At 36.1% G+C, this 15,963-nt stretch overlaps 1 protein-coding gene across 1 annotated transcript; it reads left to right on the top strand.

Annotated features, from left to right (window-relative positions):
• Window positions 1–8,269: 8,269 nt before the first annotated feature.
• On the top strand, window positions 8,270–11,906 carry LOC116107810 (beta-galactosidase-like). The gene is made up of 5 exons (XM_031394097.1): window positions 8,270–8,518; window positions 9,220–9,459; window positions 9,640–9,786; window positions 10,837–10,915; window positions 11,713–11,906. The coding sequence occupies exons 1-5, from the start codon at window positions 8,383–8,385 to the stop codon at window positions 11,795–11,797; spliced, it is 687 nt and encodes a 228-aa protein (XP_031249957.1). The 5' UTR covers window positions 8,270–8,382; the 3' UTR covers window positions 11,798–11,906.
• Window positions 11,907–15,963: the final 4,057 nt, after the last annotated feature.

The raw sequence follows: 15,963 nt of genomic DNA, 5'->3' as shown, positions 1-15,963 counted from the left end.
GCCCATTTTTCCATTTAGCTCACTCTTTATTCAATCCATAACACATGCACATCATGCATATTAACTCTCAATTCGACTATTTGCTTAAAACATGCATGTCACTGCTCCAGCTTCAATCGAATGTTTTCAACTACAAAGTCGGTCACGCCGACTGGGCCACATAGCCCTCAAAGGTTTCAACTACAAGTTGATCACGCCGACTCTACTGCAAGCTCCATACAAGCTCTACTTGGCATACACCATCGGATCGGTCTTACCCGATCCATGAATTTACACCTTCGGATCGGCCCTGTCCGATCCACGGATTTACACATTCGGATCGATCCTGCCTAATCCACGGATTTACACCTTTGGATCGACCCTGCCCGATCCATGGATTTACACCTTCGGATCGACCCTGCTCGATCCACGGATCTACACCTTCGGATTGACCCTGCTCGATCCACGGATCTACACCTTCAGATCGACCATGCCCGATCCACGGATTTACACCTTCGGATCGGCCCTGCCGATCCATGAATTTACACCTTCTGATCAACCTTGCTCAATCCACAGATTCACACCTTCGATCGGCCTTGCCCAATCCATAAAGTTACACATTCAGTCGACCAGACCGGTTGAAGGGTTCTTGCACCTCAAATCGACAAGTCATTGACCCAATCCACACAATGATCCATCCGACCTAACGAGCTGCTATCACTAATCCGCTCAGTCTGCACTCATTCGATTAAATCTACTCTCTAAGCTAAATACTCTTTAACTTAGAAAGTGGGGGGCTAACTGTTAGGGCCAAAAAATGTCTTGGGCTTGACGAGGCCTAATAACGAAATAAACATGTCACGACCCAAGGCCTCAACCCAATCCCGATTAGGCTTACGCTTAAAATCACCTTGCGACCCACCCACTTTATGAGTTGTGCTATCCTATAAGTTAAGCTAAACTGGGTTTCAGCCCATTAGTCTGCAACAGTCTATAAATAGGAAATCAGAATCTCATTCTATTTCATTTTCTACTAAGATTTCAAATCTTACTCAAACTATTAAACTCGATCTAATAAGGTCAAGAAATCATGTCTCTTTCATGATAGAGATTATCTCTTAAAATAGGACTTAGTGTCCTACTAAGATTCCAAATCTTATTTAAACTATTAAACTTAATCTGATAAGGTCAAGAAATCATATCTCTTTCATGATAGGGATTATCTCCCAAAATAAGACTTAGTGTCCTACTAAGATTCCAAATCTTATTTAAACTATTAAACTTAATCTGATAAGGTCAAGAAATCATATTTCTTTCTTGATAGGGATTATCTCCCAAAAGAGAGGACTCAATGTCCTACTAGGATTCTAATCTCTTGGGTTCACTATAAAAACAGAGACTTGCCCTCTCATTAAAAAAGGCAATCTCCCATAGTTAATCTACACTATTCAAAACCATCTATTTGCTCCTAAAATTCTTGCTCCCAAGAACCCGACGCCTTCGCCGTAGTCCTAGCCTCCGACAAGACTCCTGGTAATTCTTCATCTCCTTAATTCTTATCAAATAATCTCTTTCAGCCTCGTTGACTTGAGCGTCGGAGTGCCTACGGTAAACACCACCCCGGTGTTTTTCGGAAGCTTCACGCTTGCCCTTTCATGTGTGCAGGTCTAGTGGATTGTCAGTAGTCTCAACCTCACGGGATCAGACCCTATTTTATGACGGTAGATTTTTTGCAGCTACACTACCCACTCAAGATTAAGGTACATATGACAAAGTTGCTAAGGTGTGAAGTTTATGTTTTCTGTTACGGTAGTCACATATAACTATAAAGTTCACTTGGTCCAATTCAATGCATATCGTATGCACAAGTGTCTCTGCCTTAAAATCCTATTTGAGTGATTTGAGATTTTCACCCCCACCAAGGCAAACAACACAATAACCTTATCAAAACAGAGTGCCCAGCTCATGTTTCATGGTTGTGAACATAATTTCAAGTTACTATAAAATCTCGTGTCTCCTATATATGACTGCTTCATATAAACGAGAGTTTTGTCTCGTCTAGTAGGTTTGGAACCTTTGACCATTGGTGTATATACATATTCACATGTATTATAAAAGGAAATATTAGATGACAATAAAACAATTTTATTTATATATCAGTTGTTTACAACATTTCAGAAAATATTGTACTCTTAAGGCCGAACCCCAACATCTAGCTGATCCCTTTGCTAGTTCAAAATCCCTAAATGAAAAACATTAGAATGGTAGATTGGATACGGAGTTTTCTTGTGAGAAAATCGGGTTTATGACTTGATTTTCTTATTTATATTAATGGATTTTTGCATTTTAAATACATATATATTTAATATATTTATATATTTGAATTATGGATCTTGTTATGAGATATTTAATTCAAATATATTTGTATTTAAATTATGGATCTTGTTGTGAGATATTAATTCATATTATTTTGGATATTAAATAAGTTTATTTTAATTAGATATTTTCTTTGAGGAATTTGTCTTTAATTAAAATAGGAAAAAAACTTTTTTTCGTATCTGAGGGGAAAAAAGATTCTAAGTCTCCAATATCAATACAGTCTTATTGAGATATATTTGAATGTGACTAAAATACTCAAGAATTTTTTTTTTCTAGGAATTTCTTGTAAGAAAAGGAGTAAACTGGTCTCATAAAAAGATCAAACCATACAAAGTGTGCCCACACACATAATAATTGGTTTTTTAGTGGATTGAGGATAGAAAAAAAGACTGGTTGGTTGAAGTTTCTTTTGGCGTGATTTTAAGGTTACTCTAGGCTTGATTCAATCTACAAGAGGTAATTGATAAAGCTAAATTTATTGTATATAGCATCCTGAGTTTGGATTATATTTTTCTTTCTTAATTTTTAAATAAGAAAATTTTCCGCTGCATATTTTATTACCATAAATCCAAGAGGACTAACTCACTCGAATTCAATTACTTGGTTGGGTGCATAATTGGACTAGGTCTCCCTAATTCATCTCCTTGGTCGGTATACAGGATTCGCATGATGAGACCAACTCTCCTTTTATTAAAATGGTGCACATAATAGATGTGAATCTCATGAGATGATGTTTGTCAATTACTCAAAATGCAATTAGGTAATGTTATCTACTCGTCCTTATAAGTCAAAACCTAACATATTTATATTAAATATGGAATCATACTAAAGGGGTGTTTGGTTAGGGGTTATCCCCCACTACTGAAATAATGTCATCTTATATTATTTATATTATAATGTTTGATTGTCAAGTAATATAAGATTCTAGTAATCTTCCAAAACCAATAGTAATTATTTTTTATTACATAGGTGGTAATTTGATTACCGACATTTTCTTAAGTATTTTAAGATTACTTGGTAATCTTAATTTTGTTACAGTTTTACTCTCAACTATTAATTTTTTTGGACAATAATACCCTTATTTTGAAATTAATTTACATAAACCTACCATTACAATGTTACCCCTAATAATTAAGGGTTCGTTTGGTTTGTTATTTTGGATAGGATTTTGGAAATAATATTGGATAGTTGAATAGGGTGATTATTACGAGGTAAAATTTAAAAATTAACAAAAAAGCCCCATAGGTTTGCTAATTTAACTAAACACCCCAATATATAAATTTTTTGTAAAATAACAAAAACACCCCCACCCACCCACAGTGCCAGATTCTGGCCACCACTGCCGGAATCTGGTCAGAATCTGGCGTTACAATGCAGACCGGTCGGATCTGGCTAGACGTGCGTCGATCTAGCCTTTTATGGCTAGATCCACCATGAATCTAGTCGGAAAAGGTCAGATCAACGGTCAGATCTAGCCGTCAACTGCTGCAAAAGGCCAGATCGGCGAATTATCGGCCAGTTTTGATCGTTTGTAGGCCGTTGTGACAGATTTCGGCTACCACCGACGATGTTTGCCGAAATTTGGCAACTATGGGTGGGTGGGGTTATTTTTGTTAATTTTTAAACCTTTTTTTGGGGGTATTTAATGAAATTAATAAACTTAAGGGGTCTAAAAGTAATTAAAAAAATAATAGTATTTCCTAAATAATTAAACAAACAAATATTTTGGGAATATGATTGGGAATAGGGTATGAAATAATAAACCAAATGCATCATAAGTTTTTAGACACTAATGCCTTTGTATTTAAAACAAATTGTAGGCCACCCATGACTACTGCCGCCCGCCAGCCACCACCGCTGCCCGTTGGCCACTGCCGATTGACGTCGATGGAACGACAGACGATCAGCCAGATCTGGCTGACCGTGCACTGATCTGGCAATTTCCTGTCGGATCGATAGTTGAAAACGGCCAGATGGCCATAGATCTGGTAAAAAACGACCAGATCTATTTTGATCGGTGCACGACCTGCCAAATCTAGTCGGTTGTGCATCGTTTTGGCCACTATCATCTCCTACGGTGGTGATGCCCGACGGCCAATAGTGGCTTGGTATGGGTGGGGGTGATTTTGTTAGAAATTAAACTTTTATGTGGTTAACGTGTTTTAGCAAAATCTCAATTGTAGGGGGTTAAAAGGAATGATTTAAAAAATAATAATAAAAAATATTATATTAATATTTAAAAAGGAAGGCAATTTAGTAATTTATATAACGTATCTACTAATTTATTTCTCCCAACTAAGCATATAAATATAATATACCCACCAATTTGTTTGAACCTAACCAAACACATTTCTCTAAACATTCTTAGTAATCTTTAAGGTAATCTATCTTTTCATTAATATAACATTCTCAATAATACAACAATCCCTGAACCAAACATGCTCTAAGGGTTGTTTGTTTATTCTTCATAAATCTTAATGTAGCCAATTTTAATAAATTAAGATATTTTTTGCTTGTTTTGTTATTGAGTTATATTTGATAAACAAATATAATCAAAAAGCCAAAAATATTTGGCTTTTATCTAAAGACAAGAACATCTTAATTACTAATAAATTTCTTTGGCCAACAATACACCTATTATATTTATATAATTCCAATTCTAACAAATCCCTTATATTTTTTATGTTTTTGGTCTTATTTAATTTTTATTTTTATTTTTTTTGCTATAAATAAATTTTTAATATTATATCAAACATAATTTTTAAAATTATATAGTTATCTCTAATTTATAACATTTGTTTTGTTTTGATTTCCATAATTTTATAATTTAAAATTGTTCAAAACATGTAAACAAATATTATTAAATACTTAAGATATTTACTACATATAAAAACAAACAATTCAACATTATGATCATACATTGAAAGATAAAAAACAAATATATCCATCATACTTGTAAATTCAAACAAAAATAGCTAACAAACACATTCAACTTTTAGACAATGATTTAAAACCCAAGCTGAACTGGCCGATCAGACCCAGAACCGACACTGACTCTGGTCTAAGTACCCCCCAAACCTGGGAATAGCCACTGGCCCAGATTGGGTCGGATTTGGACTGGTAGAATAGTAACAAACCACCGATCCAACCGGCCCGGTGCCTAAACTGGGTCACCAAATTTTGGCAGCTTCCAATGCCAACGATCCCATTTGAAATGTAATGATTGCTTTCTACTCATATTCTTATAAAATATGCATAGTAAAATACATGTAAAATAGCATAAAAAAGTTGGGCTCAAATTTTTCTTTTATTAAACATATACATTCTTTGTACAAAACTCATATCATATACAAAACTATGAACAATAAGGTGGACAGTGTAGCCTTTTCCCCTCGCTTGCCGACATCCATCCGACCGTGTCCTCACCTAGATCCTATAAAAACATAGGAAACAACAGGGTGAGCACAAAACAATGCTCAGTAAGTAGATCCTCTACTCATCTATCCCCGTAACTCTTTCTTTTCAATTCTTTCCTTACCATTCTCGTTTACTCTCTCTGCTTTCTCTTTCAATTTCTCTCTCTCTCTCTGTTCCTCTTTTCTACAAACTCTCTTTAGTAAGTCACGGCCCCATCTTACCAGAGGCACGGCTGGGACTCGTTCCCACTCTCCGTGACTTCTACTTATTCTAGCCGATCGAACTCGGTTATGCATGGATTCGAAACCCTTGGCCATGTGAGTACATAATCTCTCTCTCGGGTAAACTCGGGTATAGCCCTCATCCGCATGCATTCTCATGGGCTACACCACTTCTCTCTCATACTCGTGCCGCTCTCTCAATGCGGCGTACATGCGGGAATACTCTACCCATTACTCACGGGTTCCCCATCGCACAACCTACTCTATTCTCTTGTCTAGCACTACTTTCTCTTTGATCTCTAGTGCTCATTCTCTCTCTTTCTCTTTACTCTTAAAGTAGCTTATACTCAATTTCTCTACTCTTTCTCTACTCTCTTCTCTCTTCTCTAGTGCATAATCAATGCATAATGAATGCATATAGATGACTCATGCTCATTAATGCACTTATGAGATGCAATTATGCCATGTAGCAAAAATTAAGGCTTTCTACTCTTACTCATGCTTCTCTTGAGCATTTCATCATACAACTCATGTGCATATAAAACTCTACTTTAACTATAGCTTTTCTCTTTTCTTTAATTATCCAAAATGGGAGAGAGGCTCCCTTATACTCTCTAATTTCCCTGTCAAAGGAAAACACTTCTATAAGTTTGCTCAAAACTTCATTCCACTTCAATCAAACTCAACCCAACATCAAGCAATCTCAACACTTCTCATATTTAAGTATATGCAACAACAAGCATAAATAGCATCCATCTCATCTCAATTGATATAATGAATAAACATTCATACATAAATCTCCATTCAAAGGAGTTCTTAAATCTCACTTGGGTTGGATTTACTTACCTTGTGAGGAAAATGGCTTCTTTAGCACTTCTCCTTCCCTTTTGAATCTTGTCTCCTCTCTACAACTTTAAACAACACAACAACATACGACTCTAGCCAAAATAAGAAAATTCTCATCTAAAGCAAGAATCCTTACCTTAGGATACTTTAGATTAAACTTCTACAAAAAAAAAACTACTCAAAAAGTCCTTAGAAATCCTTGGAAGATTGAAGGAAATTTGAGAGGAAAATAGAGAATGGAAGAGGCGGTGGAAATGGATGAAATGAAGGGTTATCTACACTTAACCCTTTTTAGTTTCAACTTATACACAAACATCCCTATTTTGCCCTTGCTCTTTCTTGGAAATTCCATCCATATCCTTTGATTCCTTACAATCACACCCCCATACTAACATATTCTTCATGAAATTTCCTTATATTTTATTCCCTACTTTTCCCGCTAATTAGGGATAGAATTGTCAAATTGCCCTTAAGGGAAAAAATATCTAAAACTTAATAAAACTTTTCAGTTGACCTGTCGCCGCGGCGAAACACTCCAGTAGCTACTCCATGGGCTGCAGCACCTCTTCGCCGCGGCGAAGCTTATTCTTCGCCTTGGCGAAGCCTGTAACCCCAAAATTTCGCCAAGTCTTCATAATTTTCAGGGCAACCACTCAGCCAAACCAAACCAATACATCTATTCAACCAAGGACCAACTAAACAAAATAACAACATATAAACTTACTTGAAGCTGAACCAATAAACGTTTAAGCAATACGGCGAATCTTAACTACGTACCTCAAGTGGGGCGTTACATGACACCACCACCATGATCATCTTCATCTCCACATCAAAATCTCCATCATCCGAAAGTCCAATTGGCCGCTGATCGTCATCGCCGCCACCTGTTTGCTTCGCGAAAATCGGCAACTTCCTCCCTAATTCTTGCAGATTCCGACGCCAACCACCCCATCTTTATCTCCGCATCAAAACCCCCATCATCTTGAACTCCGATTGGCCACCTATCGTCGTCGTTGTCACTTGTTGGCTTTGTGGGTTGTTACTCAAATCGCATGGGTGTGTTTGCTAAATTTTAAATCTGTAGGGACTGATTAAAATTTTGTAGGAGTATGTTTGCTGGATTTCAAAATTGTTAGACATGCTAGTGTCATTGGTCGAATCGATTGGTCCAACCGATCAGACTGAAAACCCAAGGAATTGGCCCGTTGACTAGTTCAAGGGGCGGACCACCTAAGGCTCATGATAAAATAATTATTTAGCCCAATTGTATTTTATTAATCAAAAGCTTAACCAAATAAAATGAATATTGGTCTAAATTTTGGTTTTCTTTAGCCCAATGGATCCAAGAACTGACCCGGTTTATCCATTTTTCTTTTTAAGATAAAAAAAGAAAACAAAGCTCATGATTGAAAACGTGGTCCCCTGACTAGAAAATAGTTTCTGCTGAGTCAAAGAATCAGCATCCACTTCACAAGATCAACACTACTCTCTCTCGTTTCTCTTATCTGCTTATTCTAACAAGTGTTACTTCTGTGTAGTAATGGCTTCTTTGGTGGGGCAACTTGTGTTTGCCTTAGAAGGCCCAAATGGATATAAAGTTTGGGAAGATCAGTCTTTCATCAAGTGGAATAAGAGAGATCCTCATGTCACTTTGCGTTGCCATGATTCTGTTGAAGGTCAACCATCTTTCCCATTCTCATCTCTATTGGTTTGTTTGTTTTTGTTTTTTTGATCATTTTTAAGTTTTAGCAAATGGCGTTCTGAGTATATTTCGATTCGTGGAGACTGCTACTGATAGAAATCCCGGTATTGATACCGGAATTAGAGGTTTTATTAACCACATTTGGTGGCTTTTACCTTACTGGCCCGAGTAATTTGTCTAGTAGGTTGGACAAAATTAACAAGTTTCATTTCCCAGTAATGGTACCGCGGGGGCCAGGAACATAGTATGCCAAATTGTAGTTTCTGAGGTTGTGATTCTATTCTGTTAGCATTGGTACTGTTTTGATAACTACCTGATGTTTTTGGAAGTTTTGCTCGTTGTTGTGGTTGAGTTTAGTTAAAACTGTCTGATCAGACAAATGGGCTCAAATTTAATTAGTCTATGTTGCAGTATTCAGCTCAAGTTCAACCTTTTTATTTCATTCACTCGTCTCTTGCACAAATACTAGCAACCTGATCCTTTTTGGAAAATTTCTTTTCTGGCTAATCTCTTTTGAAGTTTTAAACTTAACTGTAAAATGTAAATGGGGTTGAAAATAAATTCAGATTTGGTGTATACGTGTGCAGTATTCAATTCAATTATTCTTGATATTTGTTGGTGTCTATCTCCTTTTTTTTTTTTTTTTTTGAAATTTGACATTTTGTTTATCTATAGGTTCTCTTAGATACTGGTATGAACGCAATAAAGTGGATCTTTCTGCATCCAAAACTGCTGTTTGGGATGACGAAGCTGTTCAAGGAGCTCTTGACTGTGCTGGGTTTTGGGTTCAAGGCTTGCCTTTCGTCAAGTCTTTGTCTGGTTATTGGAAATTTTTCTTGGCTCCTAGTCCTACCAGTGTTCCTATGAATTTTTATGACAGTGTATTTCAAGATTCTGAGTGGGACAAATTACCTGGTAAACATTTAATGCCTTTTATTTTATTCTTTTTCCGTTTCTAATTTTCAATTTCAATCAAATCTGACATGCAATTATGTCGTGTTTTATAATTGCATCTTCTATATTATCTTCTTGTCTGGTACTTAGAAATGCTCCCCGGAATTCTCATAAGTTTATTTCTTCCCCTAATTGGAGCAGTTCCTTCCAACTGGCAGATGCATGGGTTCGATCGCCCAATTTATACCAATGTTGTGTATCCATTTCCGCTTGATCCTCCTCATACTTCTGCTGATAATCCTACTGGTTGCTATAGGACTTACTTTCACATTCCTAAAGAATGGCAAGGTATTATATACTTAAATGTGGTAGTGACTTTTGTTATGTGTTCTAATGCTTCTTGATCCTTGTTTATTTGTTCTTTTGCTTATTTTGTGCTTCAGTGATTATTAAACATTTGATCTAAGTTTGGCAGTTCTTATCCTTTCTGCATCTAAGGTTTACACTCAGATGAACTCTTAACTGCTCTATCTATGAACAACTTGCCCTCTGAACTTTTCATGGGAACAATGCCCATAAAACACTTGGCTGTAATCCTAGATTATCCCTCTTGACAGAAAATTCTGTTTAAACTTTTACTTATGTGTTATACCAGGTTGAACAAGTTCATTCCTGACAAATGTCTTTAGCAGATAGCACTAATTGGCAAGTCCATATTCTGTCTCTCAACTTGTTTTTTATTAGTGGTCTTTGATTTTTGAAATGGATTGGAAAAGAGTAGGAGAGGAATTTGGTGCTTAGATATAAAACATCTGGTCTTTTTTAGTCTACATGTTTTAGTCCAAGGTTCTAATCTTCAAAAAGTTTAATGCTTTAATATAACGTTGGAATCTAACATTTAACAGAGATATTCATAGGCTATATTGTGAAGGGTAAAATTGATTGTCACAAGGAAGAAGTACATGTTTGACTTGCTACAAATTTACATTGGCCAAATGTTCCTCACATGAGCTAAGGCATGCGATGTTTGTGACTCTTTAGGTTATCTGAAAATATTGATAGAAGAGGCAGTTTTGGGATTTTTTGTTTGGGGAATTGATTCAATTTGAAATTACAAGAGAATTCAATTTTCTCTTGAAGTATTTTTTTTTTTTTTTGGTATGTTTCATACTTAGAAGATATGCTTGTATGGTAATTCAAATTTGAATATGTTTATTTCCAGTGTTTACATGAATATGATAGTTCCCATTTCTCTCTCTCTCTCTCTCACAGACACACACATGCACGCGCGCGCACACACATACACGTGCAAACAATCACCCCAAACTCCTCCCACTAATTCGTACGTGGCACACATTTCACAAATCGTGGAACTTTGAAAGTTTATTATTTAAGCAGGTCGTAGACTATTCTTGCACTTTGAAGCTGTTGACTCGGCATTCTGCACATGGATCAATGGAGTGCCTGTTGGATATAGGTACTTATTGCATGTTTACAAGGAAATATTTTTTGAATTATAGTAATTATTATACTAATAGGAGGTAGGTTTCTTCTTTTCAATGATCCATTGTTTTGCCTTCATAGTGAATGTTAGCAATATCATCAGTATGTATATGTAGTTTATGTAGATAAAATATCTATTCATGAAAAGTTTGGTGATCTAAGCTGGGGTGCAATTAGGCAATTTATGCTGTTTCCTATAAGTAAAGAAAAAAAGAAAAAACACACACACACACACAAATTTAACGGAACCTATAATCAATGGATAGTATGTGATGAATGAATCACCTTACATTTTACACCAGAAATTATAATAACGTTTAATACCTTAAATAACAGTATGATATAAACTCTTAAACCATCATTGAGCTAGAGTTCATATATCGTTTTAATGAATCTCATTTACTCATGCAGTTGACATTGGAGTTGTTCAATTGTTTCCTATACACTTTTCTACTTCAGTTTCTTCATTACACACTAAAACTATGTTTTAGAGATGATCACACTTGGAGATCTAGTTGAGAAAAGGAAAAACAATCTAAATAATTTATAGTATAAAGACTCAATCTGAAGGTTGTCTATCACAGATTTGCTAGTTGAGCCTTATTTGCTTTAATATAAAAAATTAATTGCTGAGTCCAAAGGATATATATGGAGATCATTGAGGTATACTGCTGGGTACTGTATTAAAAAGTTATGGTTTATATGTCTGGGTGCCCTTGGTTACTGATAAACGTTTGATGGGAATTAACAGACTTGTTTGTGTTGTGCTAGGTCAGTCAGGATAGTAGACTACCTGCGGAGTTTGAAATTACGGACAACTGTTATCCATGTAGTTCAGACAAGCATAATGTTCTAGCAGTTCAAGTTTTTAGATGGAGTGATGGTTCTTACCTTGAAGATCAAGATCATTGGTGGTTATCTGGTATTCATCGTGATGTGCTTCTTCTAGCGAAGCCACGGGTTTGTTCCTTTGCATCCCTTTAATTAGCACTGCTGTTTTCTAATTAAAACCTAATACTATCTTGCTCTTGTTGAGCACTATTTAGCCATGAGACTCTATTTAGCCCACTAGACACTAGAAAACACTATCTAGTGCACTAGATGGTACTCAATGTCTTATGCACACAATGGTGTTCAACAAGTGTTAAATGTTGTTAACTGCGTGCTAGACAGGTTTAATGTATAGAGGAGCATTTTCATTCTTTGTGGTCATTATTTGACTATATATGCAAGAATTTTGAAACTGGCTATTTTTCAATTATGAACTATTTTTTTATTGGAAGTAAGGTCTTTACCCTCTTAGGCCATTTAACTTCAAGTTTCAGCCAAAGGGGAGGCTTTCTATTCNTGGTAACAGTGGAGTGGAGGCGCTTGGAAAGTAAGAAAGTGACTTTGGAGTGGCGCGTGGAGAGGGCGGTGATAGCGCGTGTTAGGGTTTGAGCCATTGTTTGTTGCACAGAGTGAGATAGAAACGAGGGTTTTGGAGAGAAGAATGAAGATGAGGGTTTTCGTAAGGTACATAGGGTATCTATCTTTTTTTTTTTTTTTTGTTTAAGGTCTTTGTGATAGGCTTTTGGTTTGGGCTGTGAATTGGGCTTGGGCTTGCCCAAGACGACAAAACACATACATACTTGAGGCTGCTTTACACTTTCAATTTTTGTCTTTTGAATTTTGTTATGGAAAATGATTTTTAGACACACCTTTTATTTTAGTGGCTGCTATTTAACCACCCCTAGAATTTTATTGTTTGGACAATTTTACCTTTAAATAAAAAATCATTATAAGAGATAACATTTCTTTTATGTACATTTTTATTGACCATAAACTCTAAACTGCAAATCGAACTTCCCCATTTATTATAAACTTTTGTTTCATATCAAATTATGTTTGTTTGATAAATGATTTTGAACCCCTTACGCCATCCCGCCCCCAAAGAGCAGGGGTGTTACCGAGCTGAGCCAAGTTAACCTTTCAGAAGCTCGAGCTCGACTCGTCATAAATAGGAATAGCACGAGCTCGATAGAAAAAATAGGGCTCGAGCTTGAACTTGATAGAAAAAATCATAATTTTTATATTAATTATAAAAATTTTATCTCATTACTTTAAGAACATGTAAGGCCTTTTTCCAAACGGGTGGTGAGCAGTTGGGTATGGCCTTTTTTCAAACATAAAAATATCTTTTTTCCAGCAATCAATTTTTACTTTAAGAACAAATAACAATCTTACAACAAATAAACAACAAATATAGTAATATACAACAAATACACAACATGTAGAGTTCGGGAATCGAGAGAAGATAAAAGAGAGCACGCAAAAATTAAAGTACATTTGTCATCGGGTCAGGGAATTCGGTTAAGAATCTCTATTATTGGAGTCATAGCGGTCACGGTGAATCAAGAGAGTGTTTGTCTGTCGCGATTTGAGAATTGAAATTGAATTGCATTTAAGGTTCAATCGATAGAATTTGGATTTTACATTTGGGAAAATGAAAAATTACATAAACCTCCCTCATAGTTGCATAAACCTCCCTTTTGAGCTCTTATAAGCTTGCGAGCCGCTCCAGCCAAGTAATGGGTGACTTGGGCTCGACTCAAACCGGAACTCAAGTCGCTCAAGCTCCAACTCAACTCGAACCAATCTCGAGCAACTCGCAAGCCGGTTTGAGTCACAACTCTATCAAAGACCCTGTCACGGTAGAGACTTGAACTTGGACATTGCCAAGATTGAATGAGCTTTATTTTATTAGCAATATCTTATAGCTTGGCACCAAAATCGTTGAGGATCAAATGAGTGATAAGGAGTCCCAAAAATCTTGGAGTGATAAGGTTGAAAATCCTTACAATGATCTCAAAATCTGTGGAGAAAATTTGAGTGATCAAGAAGATTTGGGGTCAACAAATTCAAACCAAAAAGATAGTCCAAGAAGATGAGAAGATCATGCATGAATCACCAGCACTATTGGATCTGTCGGACATTTGAAAATAACGCACCAGATCAAATTCAAGTCCAAGTGCATTCTGTTCAGCAATAGAGTTCTTATGTAAATAATGCAGGGTTGTTAATTTCTTTATTTTATACATAAATCATTGTATCAACAATGCTCACGTTAAGAGTGTAATATGTTTGATTCAACAAAGAACAAAACCACATAGTTTTTTTAATTCTCTTCTTGGTATCAGAGCCATTGTGAGCACTCAGCACAACACAACACACTCTTCTCTTCCACCATGACTTCACTATCTCTTAATGTTGGCAACTTCATCACAATCAGACCCACCTCTCGAAACAATTATCACTTGTGGCGTGAACAAGCCTTGGCTCTTATAGAAAGCCAATAATTGGTTGGCCTTCTCACTAATGAAGACCCTACTCCCACCAAATACACCACACCTGATCCAACTGACACTACAAATGCAGAAAATTTTATACTGAAACTAATAAATAACTTCATTGCTTGGAGAAAGTCTGATCGTCTCCTTTGTGGGTGGATCATTAGAATACTCTCAGAAGATACTCTTGGACTCGTTGTCAGCTTAGATACAGCCCATGCAGTATGGGAAGCACTCAAAGACCAATATGCTCAAGACTAGCAAGAACGCAAATTCGCATTACGTCAATAGGTAACATATCTACGCAAAGAAGATGACAACACCATTGGGGAACATCTTCGTACCTTCAAAGGACTATGTGACAGCCTTGCAACCATTGGGAAAATTGTTCTTGACAAAGAAAAAGTTTTTTGCCTTCTCACTAGTCTCGACCCTCAGTATGAAACCTTCACAACTACCAAGCTAAAGCCTCCACGACCATCATACTTTGAACTGGTCTCACAACTTCAAAACTTTGATCAGTGATGCAATTGGTTCTCTAACTGTGTAGATGTTCCAACTTCACAATTCACTCCTCATTTGGCATTCTATGGTCAACAGCAACAGCGCACACAACAGCCTTTCTTAGGATATTGTGGCAACTCACAACAGTTCACATCCGCTAGACGTAGATTCCAAGCACAACAACTGAGGAACCAAAATCAAAATTTCTCAGATAACCCTACTTTTTCCACTCAACAACGTTGTCCTCCACCACCAGGTGAATGTTGCATGACTTATGTTGAAAGAAATCTATATTGTGAAGAGCAATGCTAATACTGTGGGAAAGTGGGTCATATTACCAAGATCTGCTGGTGGATACCCAAAAAGTCTCATTAGAATGAGGAGATTCCTCAAGCTCTTGTAGCTTTTACCTTAGACAATGCTGTTTTTGATATATAGTGGACATCTAACACTGGAGCTTCTAATCACATAACTAGTAAGTCAGGTATGTTGTCTAATAGTCACAAATATTTGGGATTTGATTCAGTGATTATTGGAGACGAATCTTCATTGCCTATTGTTGGAGTTGGTGATACAAGTATAAAACAAAATGCAACTACTTTACCTCTTCAAAATGTACTATTAGTGTCAAAAATTTAACTAAGAATTTACTATATGTTAGCTAATTATCTACTCAATTTCCTATCAATTGTGAATTTTTTGATGTTGATTTTTGTGTTAAGGAACTAGAAACAAGATAACTGATGATAAAAGAGAGATGTAAGGGTGATCTCTGTGTTCTCTCAATCTCACCAGAATTGCTTTCTCTCATCGTTTTAAATTCGGCTCAGCAGAAATTTGGCATCAATGTTTAAGACATCCACAATCTTTAGTGGTACAATTATTAAAAAATAAGTGGTTAATTGAAGTTATAGGAGCTACCAAAGTTAAACATCTTTGTGATAGTTGTGAATTAGGAAAGTTTAGCAAATTACCGTTTTCTTGTTCTACACATTCAAGTACTGCTGTCTTTGATAAAATTCATTGTGATTTGTGGGATCCTGTTCCAGTTTTATCTATTGCAAAATTTAAATATTATGCTTGTTTAGTAGATGATTTTTCTAAATATACATGGATTATTCCTCTGATTTTTTTTATGCATATTTAGCTTTTGAAAAATATGTGGTGAGAGCGAGACTAGGGGTGAGCA

This window comes from Pistacia vera, unplaced genomic scaffold (assembly GCF_008641045.1).
Source record: "Pistacia vera cultivar Batoury unplaced genomic scaffold, PisVer_v2 Contig548, whole genome shotgun sequence".
Classification (NCBI taxonomy): domain Eukaryota; kingdom Viridiplantae; phylum Streptophyta; class Magnoliopsida; order Sapindales; family Anacardiaceae; genus Pistacia; species Pistacia vera.
This window is presented reverse-complemented; position numbering and strand designations above follow the sequence as displayed.

Excerpts from the sequence above, each read along its gene's own strand:
- LOC116107810 (XM_031394097.1), top strand. The coding sequence starts at position 8,383 with ATGGCTTCTTTGGTGGGGCAACTTGTGTTTGCCTTAGAAGGCCCAAAT. Across the intron at positions 8,519-9,219 it reads TTGCCATGATTCTGTTGAAG|GTTCTCTTAGATACTGGTAT; the intron begins GTCAACCATCTT and ends GTTTATCTATAG. Across the intron at positions 10,916-11,712 it reads GGAGTGCCTGTTGGATATAG|GTCAGTCAGGATAGTAGACT; the intron begins GTACTTATTGCA and ends GTGTTGTGCTAG.